General features: G+C 49.3%; 2 protein-coding genes across 2 annotated transcripts; both read right to left on the minus strand.

The window, feature by feature from the left end:
• Positions 1-1,339: 1,339 nt before the first annotated feature.
• Positions 1,340-2,958, minus strand: LOC4346988 (probable cinnamyl alcohol dehydrogenase 8A). Its single transcript, NM_001419163.1, has 2 exons — positions 2,761-2,958; positions 1,340-2,563 (listed from the first exon to the last, which is right to left on the minus strand). Exons 1-2 carry the CDS (start codon positions 2,841-2,843, stop codon positions 1,567-1,569), a joined length of 1,080 nt encoding a protein of 359 aa, NP_001406092.1. The 5' UTR covers positions 2,844-2,958; the 3' UTR covers positions 1,340-1,566.
• Positions 2,959-5,196: 2,238 nt separating this feature from the next.
• On the minus strand, positions 5,197-7,175 carry LOC4346989 (probable cinnamyl alcohol dehydrogenase 8B). The gene is made up of 2 exons (NM_001419164.1): positions 6,846-7,175; positions 5,197-6,441 (listed from the first exon to the last, which is right to left on the minus strand). Exons 1-2 carry the CDS (start codon positions 7,151-7,153, stop codon positions 5,439-5,441), a joined length of 1,311 nt encoding a protein of 436 aa, NP_001406093.1. The 5' UTR covers positions 7,154-7,175; the 3' UTR covers positions 5,197-5,438.
• Positions 7,176-11,278: the final 4,103 nt, after the last annotated feature.

Here is an 11,278-nt window from a genome sequence, read left to right on the forward strand (position 1 = left end):
CCCTCTCCTCTCTCCAGGCATGATGGGAGAGTCATCGGGCGCCCGGGGGGTGGGGTGAATTGGCGCCACCACCACCAGGCGACGGCGATCCCGGAGGAGAGCACCTACCGCACACCGCCGCACATCCCTCCTCCACCGGCCGACCGGCGGCAGCTGGGGATACTGTCGGCCACCGGCGGCGCACGCGGCGAGTGCAAGGGCACGGTGGGTCAGCGTCCGGCGAGGCGCACCGACGCGTGCTCGCCGGGAGAGGGTACATCAGCTACCAGTCTTTGCACCGGGACAGCGTCCCGTGCTCTCGTCTCGGCGCCAGCAACTACAAGTGCCGCCACGGCGCCTCTACCAACCCCTACCACTACGGCTGTTCTCGCATCTCCCGCTGCCGCGGCTGATCTCCTCCTCTGCCGCCAAATCCACCAGGGAAGATGGCATCGTCGTCATCGTCGCCGGTGTAGTAAACTAGTAATCGAGCTGTTGTTGTTGTGTTCTTGCGGTGCCACTCCTACCTCTGCTATTTATTATTAGCTACTACTGTTAATATTCCTTTGTTTGATTTGTTGCTGCTAATCCGGCCACCAAGCGTTCTCTCTATCTCTCTCTCTGCTTCATCAGCTCCCTGTGGCAGCGATGGCCGGCTGGCCGCTCGGAGGAGGCTGCTCGCCGAGGTGCCTCCGCACCAGCTGCACTCCTCGCGGCACCAACAGGGCGCACCGGGGCACCATCTGTCGCCGGCTACACGGGGTAGTTGATAGTGGGCATGAGGCCGGCGATGACGAAGCGGGTCTCGCCGGAGCAGCGGACGATGGCGACCTCCTCGTTGCGGAAGGGGGAGACGCGCGGGTTCGGCAGCCGCCGGAGCGAGGAGGCACTGGCCATGTAGACAAAGTAGTCGTAGGATTCGATGCCCCGGTGGAGCTCATCGTTGGGGTGCAGGACGCGGAGGAGGGCTACATCGTCGTGCGTGCTGATGACTCGGGGATCGACAGTGAACCGGTGGGCCTCGCCGCCGGCGGGAGATGAAGAGAGGGGAGATGGAGAAAGGAGAGGGGTGAGAATGACATGGGGCCCACGTGGCCCCACCATTTTTTTTATTAACTTGTGTGTTAAACTGACAGGTGGGTCCCACGGGGTTTATTATTTTTTAGGGATGGAATTGCCACGTAAGCGCCACGTCAATGCCACGTCAAATGAAAACTGAGTCAAACCAGCCACGTAGGCGCCACGTCAGCCAAAACCACCATTAAAACCGCCGAGGGACCTCATCTGCACCGGTTTTGACAGTTGAGGGACGCGTCGTATCTGGTTTTTCGGTTGAAGGATGAAAATCGGATTCGTTGATAACATAAGGGATCTTAGATGAACTTATTTCAATCTTTGGACAAAGAATCGGACAAGAGAAGGGCCCAACTCGAGGTGGCCCACATAACCCATCACAAGCCCACGGACCATCACGGTCCAAAAACAACGTTATTGCTCCATTACCAAACGCCTCTCCTTTCACGGTTACACACACGACCGCACAATGACACGCAAGCACGTTGACACGAAGGCAACATTGCTAGGAGCCTAGGACGGCGCGGCGGCGGCGTGCAGGGTGCCGGCGACGTCGATGACGAAGCGGTACCTCACGTCGTTCCTCTCGAGGCGGCCGAGGGCGGCGTTGACGTCGCCCATGGCGACCACCTCGACGTCCGCGGCGATGCCGTGCTCGCCGGCGAAGTCCAGCATCGCCTGGCACTCGGCCACGCTGCCCCCGCCGCTCCCGGCGACGCGCTTCCCGCCATCGATGATGGCGATCGCGGGCAGCTGCAGCGGCGCCGCCGGCGCGCCCACCACCACCATCTGCCCCTTGGGCTTCAGCAGCGACAGCAGCGGCACCAGCGGGTGCCCCGCGGACACCGTGTCGATGATCCCGTCCATCGTCGCCGCCGCCGCCGCCATCCCCTCGCCGTCGCGGCTCGACAGGAACGCGTCGGCGCCGAGCCGCTCCAGCGCCTCCTCCCGCTTCGCCGGCGACGAGCTGATCACCGTCACCTTCATCCCGAACGCCTTGCCGAACTTGACGCCCAGGTGGCCCAGCCCGCCGAGGCCGACCACGCCGAGGTGCTTCCCGGGGGCGTTCAGGCCGTACTCCACCATCGGACTGTACACCGTCACGCCGGCGCACAGCAGCGGCGCCGCGCCGTCCGGCGGCAGGCTCGCCGGGACGCGCAACACGTAGTCCTGCCTCACGACCATGACGTCGGAGAAACCGCCCTGGGTGGTGGCGCCGCCGTAGTCCGTGCCGTTCGACGTGATCACCATCGTCGGGCAGTAGTTCTCGTCCCCCTTGCCGCAGCTGTCGCAGGCGCGGCACGAGTCGACGAAGTAGCCCACGCCCACCGTGTCGCCGGCCTTGAACCTGGTCACGCCGGCGCCGACGCCGGCGACGACGCCGACGATCTCGTGGCCGGGGACGACGGGGTACATGGCGTTGCCCCACTCGTTCTTGATGGTGTGCAGGTCGGTGTGACAGATGCCGCAGTAGAGCACCTTGATCGTCACGTCGTCTTCCTCCTGAACCCTGCACCACACATCACCGTCGCAAAGTTCAGTGATGCCCATGGCAGATCGAAACGACGACGGTGAGCACAAGACAGAGATATATACTACTTCCATCCTAAAATGTTGCTATCTATGATGGGATTCCTAAGACAACAAATCTAGACAAATCCTAGTTAACAACATTTTAGGACGGAGGAAGTAGTAGTTAATTATGACCTTCTTGTGAAGCTGAACGGTGAGAGGTGGCCGGAGGCGTCCCGCGCCGCCCAGCCGAGCGCCGCCGTGCCGTCGTGCTCCATTGATGACGATCGACCACTCTTTTGCTATGCTCTTCTTCCTCAGTGATCGATACTATTAGACTATCAGTAGTTGGTTTTGGACTCAGGAATCTGGGCGTGATACAGGATTAAATAGACATCCAAAGAAGCTAATCTACACAATCAAAGGCGACGTCAGACAGTACCATGGCATCTCGAGCTAACTACTGTGCCATGTGAACAAATCAAGACAAAACACAATGGCCATTTTTTTTTCTCCCGGCTTTGTATACCTATTACCTTAAATAGTGTTAGGCTATGTTTTTTTTTCTTTCCCAACTCACCCTTCTCTCTTTTCGTACGCACGCTTCCCAAACTGTTAAACGGCTTTACGTTTTTTTAAAAAAAAACTATATTAAAAATTACTTTTAAAAATCATATTAATCTATTTTTCAAAAGAAAAACTAGTACTTAACTAATTATACGCTAATGAGTTGTTCTGTTTTATATGTCGGTGAGATTAGCTCCCAAAGGAGAGGAACGTAGTCAGGAGCTTGAATGCTTGATACAGTAAAATATATCTTAATAATCTCTTCAAGATCGGAGAAAAACAATAATCAACCGACGCGGTCACAATCTCACCTATTTTCTTTGCAACTAGCCCTACTTGCTCCTCTCCTTAGCCGCCGGCTGCTAATCATGAGCTGTTGGCTCATTCAGCTCGTGCTGCGCTGGATCATGACATTTGACATTATTATCCAAAGGTTTTATAACTACATAAGCTTACACATTGAACAGTGAAGGATTAGAAGATTTCTTCCGGAGATGGTGACACTCAGAACTTCAGAAGTTCTGCAACTCTGACACAAGAAACATTGAATTAAGCAGCATATGCACTGTTGATGATATGATGCGCAGCAACATACTAATATGACTTATCAGCGATGATAAATCAAAACGCTTTCATTCATCGTTTCCGGCGCACAAAGCCAGTCGTGTCTGAATTCTGATGGAGTACAGAGACATGCATACTACTACTTCATTAATTATTGGAATAAATTAAATATTTTAAAATAAATTTATAAATAGTAGCAATAAATAACTTGGAATAAATTATCTATACAATAAAGTGAAGATTTTTCTTCCGAGAATATGGTTTTAAAGGTGTAGAGCAAATAATTCCTAATATTAATCTGATAAAGTAACTGAAAAGTAGAAAATAATACTGAGGAGTACGGTGAAGTGGCTCAATGGCACCATTTGACATACCAAACATGTCCTGCCACTGAGGAGTCAGGATAATAATAGTTTATATACTGAATCATATAGTAACTATAAGGCCATTCACAATACACATGTAGCATTCAGCCCCAGCATTCCACGTCGAAGATTCTCAGCCACATCGATCTCTCCCGTGCCCAAGTGAGAAAAGCGGAGGCAAAGTTGATCCCGCGTTCCTCATCAAAATGCGTTAGTGATTCTTTAGGGAAAGAGAGCACGGTGGCCAGGGCGGAGAAAGAGAGAACGAGGCAAGGGGGCAGGCATACCAGGGAGTCGCCGTCATCATCGTCTTTGAGATGCCACCGCTGTGCCGTTGAGCTGCGTTGAACCACCGCCACGCTATCGAGCCACCACACCGGATCTAGAGAGCTCAGTAGAGGGAGAGGCGGCCGTTGCCACGGGCCGTCGAATTGAGCTTGAGTGGCGTCTGGGAGTTGAGAGGCGCCGGCGGGGAGGGGGGCAGCGAAGAGGAGGGAGAGCTGCTGCGGCGGTCGGGGAAGGGGAGCTACACCGGCAATGGTGGGAAACGGGAGCTGCCATGGGCTGGATCCGGGCATCTGGCTGCCCCGCCGCCACTCCGCCTAGCGCTGTCGCTGCTCTGCTCGGCGTCGTCGCGGCTTCAATCACCTCTTCGCCCAGGCATCGTTGCCGAGAAGGACGCGTCGACATTCCAGATACGCCCCAAGCTCCTTGCCATCCACGCATGCACGCGGTTCCGAGCTCGTCGCTACTTCGATCCGCCGATGTCAGTGGTAGGGAGAGCGACGAAGGGGGATAGGGGCGCCGGCGGCGGGGTAGCCGAAGGAGGAGGCCTATGGTTGGTGGAGAAAGGAAAGGGAAGAGAGAGAGGAGAGATGAAAAGTGAGGAGAGAGAATGGGTGGGACCCACTATCATGTACCGTGAAGAATAAAGTAGATCGTATGCATTATGGATAGTGTTTCTTATAATGTTTCTAGCCTGGCTGATGACTTTGGCTCTTCAAATGCAGTAGCCGCACTGCTATTACCCCAAGTGCGTGGTTAGCTATTTAAAAAGAGAAAGTACGACAAATTATGGCATTTTAAAATCCAAAATATGGAAAGGGAACGTGATCATGACTAACAACCTATCCTCTTTTTAAAAAAGAGTTCATCAAAAGATTCAGCAATATGAGCAACTTAGACTTAAACAATGTGGCCTATCATCATTTCTCAATAATAAGTACAATTAACTAGCTCGACTAATTAATAACGAAGTGATAGAGACATAAGCTCCACTTATTTCGTACTCCATTTCGTAGCTAGTTTGCACATCACCAAACATTCAAGGCCACTGACACACAACAAGCAAGCTAGGCGGCGCCGGCGAGCTTTATTTTATATCTTGTCGTCGCCGGAGCCGCCGAGGCTGCTGCCGGCGACGTCGATGACGAAGCGGTAGCGGACGTCGTTCTTCTCCAGCCGCTCCATCGCGGTGTTGACGTAGTCCATCTTGATCACCTCCACCTCGGCGGTGATTCCGTGCTCGCCGGCGAAGTCGAGCATGGCCTGGCAGTCCCTGATGCCGCCGACGCAGTTGCCGGTGATGCCCTTCCCTCCCGGGACGATGGCGTACGCCGGCAGCTCCAGCGGCCTGGTCGGCGCGCCGACGAACACCATCTGCGCCATCGGCTTCATCAGTGCGAACAGCGGCGCGACCGGGTGCCACGCCGACACCGTGTTGAGGATCCCGTCCATGGTGCCCGCCGCCGCCGCCATCTGGCCCGCGTCGCGGCTGACGAGGAACTCGTCGGCGCCGAGGTGCTCCAGCGCCTCCCGCCGCTTCCCCGGCGACGTGCTGATGACGGTGACGCGCATCCCGAACGCCTTGGCGAACTTGACGGCGACGTGGCCGAGCCCGCCGAGGCCGACCACGCCGACGTGCTTCCCCGGCGCGTTCAGCCCGTGGATCACCATCGGGCTGTACACCGTCACGCCGGCGCACAGCAGCGGCGCCGCGCCGTCCAGCGGCAGCCCCGCCGGCACGCGGAGCACGTAGTGTTCGTTCACGACGATGGCGTCGGAGAAGCCGCCCTGGGTGGCCGCGCCGCCGTAGTCCTTGCCGTTCGACGTGATCACCATCGTCGGGCAGTAGTTCTCGTACCCCTTGCCGCAGCTGTCGCAGGTGCGGCACGACCCGACGAAGAAGCCCACGCCCACCGTGTCGCCGGCCTTGAACTTGGTCACGCCGGCGCCGACGCCGGTGACGACGCCGACGATCTCGTGGCCGGGGACGACGGGGTACATGGCGTTGCCCCAATCGTTCTTGACGACGTGCAGGTCGGTGTGGCAGATGCCGCAGTAGAGCACCTTGATGGTGACGTCATCGTCCTTCTGAGCCCTGAAATGTTTTTGTCAGCAGCAGCAGCTGATAAGATTATCCATCAGACAGATTAGCCTTAAAAGTGACAGTTCATAGCCTCATACAGTAGCAAATTGAACACTACTCCAGATTATAGAATATAATTTACTGCCAAATTAATCAAAAGTCCATAGATCAAGTGAAAAACCATCTAAAACTTTCAGATAATGTAAAATAAAGAATCGGCTCTTGTTCTTGACTTCTTTGACTGCTGATTTCTAACTGACACTTGTACTGATCTGACAGCTAAACTATCTTGATCTATCCATTCTCCTAGCTATAGCCTATAGGATCTGAATCTTTAAACAACTCATCCACACAGAAACAGAGAGAAAAGGCATCTTCTCCAACTACAAAATCACGGTAAAAATTTTCTCACTGACCTCCTGGAGAAGTTGTACGGGGAGAGGACGCCGGAGTCGTCCCTGGCCGCCCAGCCGACAGCCGCCTTGCCATGCTCCTCCATCCCCTGCTCCGCCGCACTCGCCCTCGCCCTCTGCAGGTTTCTCGCCGGCGACGAGGTGGTGATGGTCACGGCGGTCGCAGCAGCAGCAGGTGAAGTGCTGCTGAGTTGCTGAAGAAGAAGCTTGCTGCTGGTGCTGGAGAATGGCAAGCGAGTGATTGCGAGTCCACCGGAGGAAGAGGGGAAGGTGAGACGCGAGGTGGTGTGCGTGCGAAAATGACGTGACATAACGGGCCGTTGCTAGGATTTTTCCAAGCAGCCGTTAGCAGCGATTACATGTTGTATGTTAATCCCTCCGTTTCGTTTTAGGTTCCAAGACATTTTGACTTTGGTCAACATTAAACTGTTTTAAGTTTGATTAAATTTATAGAAAAATGTAGTAGTAACATTTTTAACCTAAGTCAAATTTATTATGAAAATATATTCAATTATTGATTAAACTAAATTTAGTATTATAAATATTACAAAAAAATCTATAAACTTAGTCAAGTTTAAACAGTTTGACTAGATTAAAGTGAAAACATTTTATAATCTGAAATGGAGGGAGTAAGTTTATAAAAATATATGAATAATATTAACGGCTGCTTGGAAAAATCCTAGCAACATGTAATCGTGGTGCACTGTATGTAGTCCAGTATGGGAGGAGGTGATGGGAACAGGGGATCGAACTCGTGACCTCAACTACCATATGGTCTGGAAAATGGTTGAATGATTTTTTGTTATCATTGTTCGAATGTACATACGTACAAATGGATAATGAATCAGCTATTGTTAAAGTTGAAAATGGATTCGTATAGCTTTTCGAGAAATTCGTATATGTAATTTTTATTAATAAAAAAACGTATCGTTTAAGAGCTAAGTACTCCCTCCGTCCTATAATATAAGGGATTTTGGAGGGATGTGACACATCCTAACATGAACCGTTAGATTAGAGAGAACACAAAACAAGGACGAGATACAAGAACCATGTTAAAAGAAGGTGAAAAATAAATTATACTCCTCCGGTCAATAGAGGGAATGGAGAGAAGTCCCCCAAAACATCTACACCGCAGGTCTTGTTGGGAAAAAGGATATGAAAAAAAGAAGATGGAAGTCGTAGGTACTGCAACTCTACCAACACTACCAGCTGCAAGCCGCCTCCTCAAATACTCCATAGGAATTAATTTTGTTTAAAGCAAATATGGTCGTGTTTAGATTCAAACTTTTTTCTTTAAACTTTCAACTTTTCCGTCACATCAAATGTTTGGACACATGCATAGAGCATTAATGTGGAGGAAAAGAACTAATTACATAGTTTGCATGTAAATCACAAAATGAATCTTTTGAAACTAATTACGCCATGATCTGACAATATGGTGCTACAGTAAACATTTGCTAATGACGGATTAATTAGGCTTAGTAGATTTGTCTCGCAGTTTACAGACGGAATCTGTAATTTGTTCTGTTATTAGTCTACGTTTAATACTTCAAATGTGTTTCCGTATACTTAAAAAAAAAACTTTGGGACACGAACTAAACATAGCCTATGTTGCTGTAGAAGCACGAGCTTTCATACTACTCATCAATCAAAAAACAAAAAATAAACAATTGGATACCAATGGTTTTTCTATTGCTCCTTATATAATTTTAACTATCTTCTAACAAAGCAAATACACCAATTTTTAAAAATGTTGAAAACCCCTAACTTCCGTATAACCAGAAAAATGGTCCATAAAATAATAGTGTTGTAATATTTCCAATTAGAGAAAATTCATGAAATGCCATCGACAAGCACCCTAATCCCAGAAATAACATCAACAAGCGCAACTTCCCGAAAATGCCATCGTACAATCATTTTTCTTCCAGAAATGCCATCGCTGTCAACACACCGTTCATTCACACCGTTGCAACCATAAATTTGACCAAATTACCCTTAGTCCAAAATTCCTCCTCATCGTCGGCCGCCGAGAAGGAGGCGTTGCCGTTCATCGTCAAGCCGCGCTCGCCATTATCTCTTTCTCGTTCCTTGTTCACCTTACCATGCATGCTGAGCAAATAACCTTTTGACACGCTCTCGTTCCGTGCAGCCGATCGACGGGAACGCGATCATGCCCACAGTGCTCTGGAGCGCGCACTGGTCTTCGCCGCCGCTTTGGCATCATCGTCGCCCGGCCGAACCCGTCCACCCCGAGCAAAGCCATTGCGTCGTGAAGGGTCGCCTCATCCCCCTCTGCAAAACGCCCCAAGAACCACCAAGATCGGTGGAGCAAGCTGGGAGATCGACTTCGTCTTCCCCAACTCCGGCCGCCGAGCACCACCTTGGCATCCTCCTTCTCCAGTGAGCCACCATCCGATTCCCCGTGCAGGTGTCATCCCTAGGACCTCAGAAGCTTCGCATGCACTTCCATTTTGCAGCTGGGAGGCTAAGGGAAGCCGGCGTCGTCATCGTGTTGTTTCCGCCGCCGCCGCCATGTCCTTCTATTGCCATGACCTTGCTGGAGCTCTTACTGCTTTGGCTAGATACTTGGTGAGTATCTTCGAGTCCCATAAGAGCAAGTTCCATAGTATAGCCCACTACTAGCTCCAATTCATTTATAGCCAATCTAATAGCCAATTCATACAATAGTTGCTTACTATACTATTAATATATGGTCACACCTGCCATATACACATTGCGTCTTGGAGTCCGTTCTGCAGCTGGCTACAAATCTGTAGCCCGCTGCTCTTCTCTCTCATCGTTTATCTCATTAAAATATGTTTATAGCTGGCTAATAGCCTACTATTGTACCTGCTCTAAGCACACATGCACGTATGAAGTAGGCCTAACCCGAGCTCGACTTCCTTTTGCACCTATAGCCTAATACCCACCGCCGCCCGCATTTACACCGATGCCGATTCCGTCCATCTCCGGCAATGTGGTCACCATGTACAGATTCGCAAGAGTATCCTCTACATTTTAGTTTTTGGTTGCGTCGGCCGAAGAGCAGCACACGTCGCGCCGCCAGGATGCCGCGCTGGGCTGTCGCGCCCTGCGCATATAGGAGCCGCTGTGGTGTTTTTTCCATTTTATTTTTTTTGAGTGTGTGAATTGGGATGGTATATTTTGAATTGAGGGCAATTTGGTCATTCTTACGATTATAACGGTGTGCAATCAACGGCAGATTGACGGCGATATCATTTCTAGGAGAGAAAGGCTTGTATGATGGCATTTCTTGGAAGTTACGTTCGTCGATGGTATTTCTGGGATTAGGGTTCTTGTCGATGGCATTTCATGGATTTTCTCTTCTAATGCGTGTGTATAATTATACCTAACAATTCTATTATCAATTAAAATTCGAAATTGTATAACCTCCTTTTTAATATATGATATCGTTAATTTTTTTTAAGATATCTTTGACAATTTGTCTTATTCAAACTCTTTTAATTATCATTTATTTTATTGTGACTTGATTTATCGTCAAATATTTTTTAAATAAATTAAATATTTTTATTTGCAAAAAAGGTTTGAATAAAACAAATGATAAAATGTTTGTAGAAAAATCAATGGTGGTTATATATTAAAAAATAGAGGTAATAACACTTAACAAACAATGTGCAAGGAAAAAAGAGCTATATTTTTTTAAGCTTCAGCCGCCAAGCGTGTGTCATTTTGTTTGCATAGAGAGATAGGGTGGTTACAGTTGTACGAACTACAATTATATTGATGGTAAATTCTTCATTTCACTAATATTATTCATATATTTTATAAACATAACATACAACGAGATGGTTAGAGTCGATCGCGCGAATGTGCGATTTCATAGACTAGTATGAAAAGAAACTTAAATTAATTATTTTGAGGTGCCCTGACGTAAAGCGAGAAAATATACGTTTATCTCGAAGGTATACTCTACACGGTAAAAAAAACTATCATCTACTCTACTGTTTTGTCTTGATCCTCCCGATCAGATACTCGGACGCAACTGTCATGGAAGGACAGCCACAAAGCCGGAAGAAAAATCGTCGCGTGCGTCCCAACCCAAATGGATTCCAATGCCGACACAGTCGCTTTTGCTTATATATCGATGCTTTGGTTTGTTTTGCGCTCATGCCCTCGGGGCCCAAACGTACGTATTACTCTCTCCATCTTGGTACACAAAACAAAGATAAGTAATTTTACTTATCATCTATTTAAACATACTACTAGTCATTTCTCGTAAACAAGCGATTCATTAATATTTACATTTCTCGATGTCCATATAGCCAATCTTGCGTGGAAGAAGGGAGAGTCACGCATTAAATCTGAGAAAATTATTATTTGAAAATATGACTATTAAAAGTAGATGGATGAGTACATTTCAGTCCTTATGTTTTCGCATGCTTTAGCCTTTAGTA

This window comes from Oryza sativa, chromosome 9, assembly GCF_034140825.1.
Source record: "Oryza sativa Japonica Group chromosome 9, ASM3414082v1".
NCBI classification, from domain to species: domain Eukaryota; kingdom Viridiplantae; phylum Streptophyta; class Magnoliopsida; order Poales; family Poaceae; genus Oryza; species Oryza sativa.

What these genes read in the sequence shown, in the direction of transcription:
- LOC4346988 (NM_001419163.1), bottom strand. Translation starts at nt 2,843, where the DNA reads ATGGAGCACGACGGCACGGCGGCGCTCGGCTGGGCGGCGCGGGACGCC. An exon ending in CCGTTCAGCTTCACAAGAAG is followed by an intron (nt 2,564 to 2,760) that starts GTCATAATTAAC and finishes TGTGTGGTGCAG; the next exon opens with GGTTCAGGAGGAAGACGACG.
- LOC4346989 (NM_001419164.1), bottom strand. Translation starts at nt 7,153, where the DNA reads ATGTCACGTCATTTTCGCACGCACACCACCTCGCGTCTCACCTTCCCC. An exon ending in CCGTACAACTTCTCCAGGAG is followed by an intron (nt 6,442 to 6,845) that starts GTCAGTGAGAAA and finishes AAAACATTTCAG; the next exon opens with GGCTCAGAAGGACGATGACG.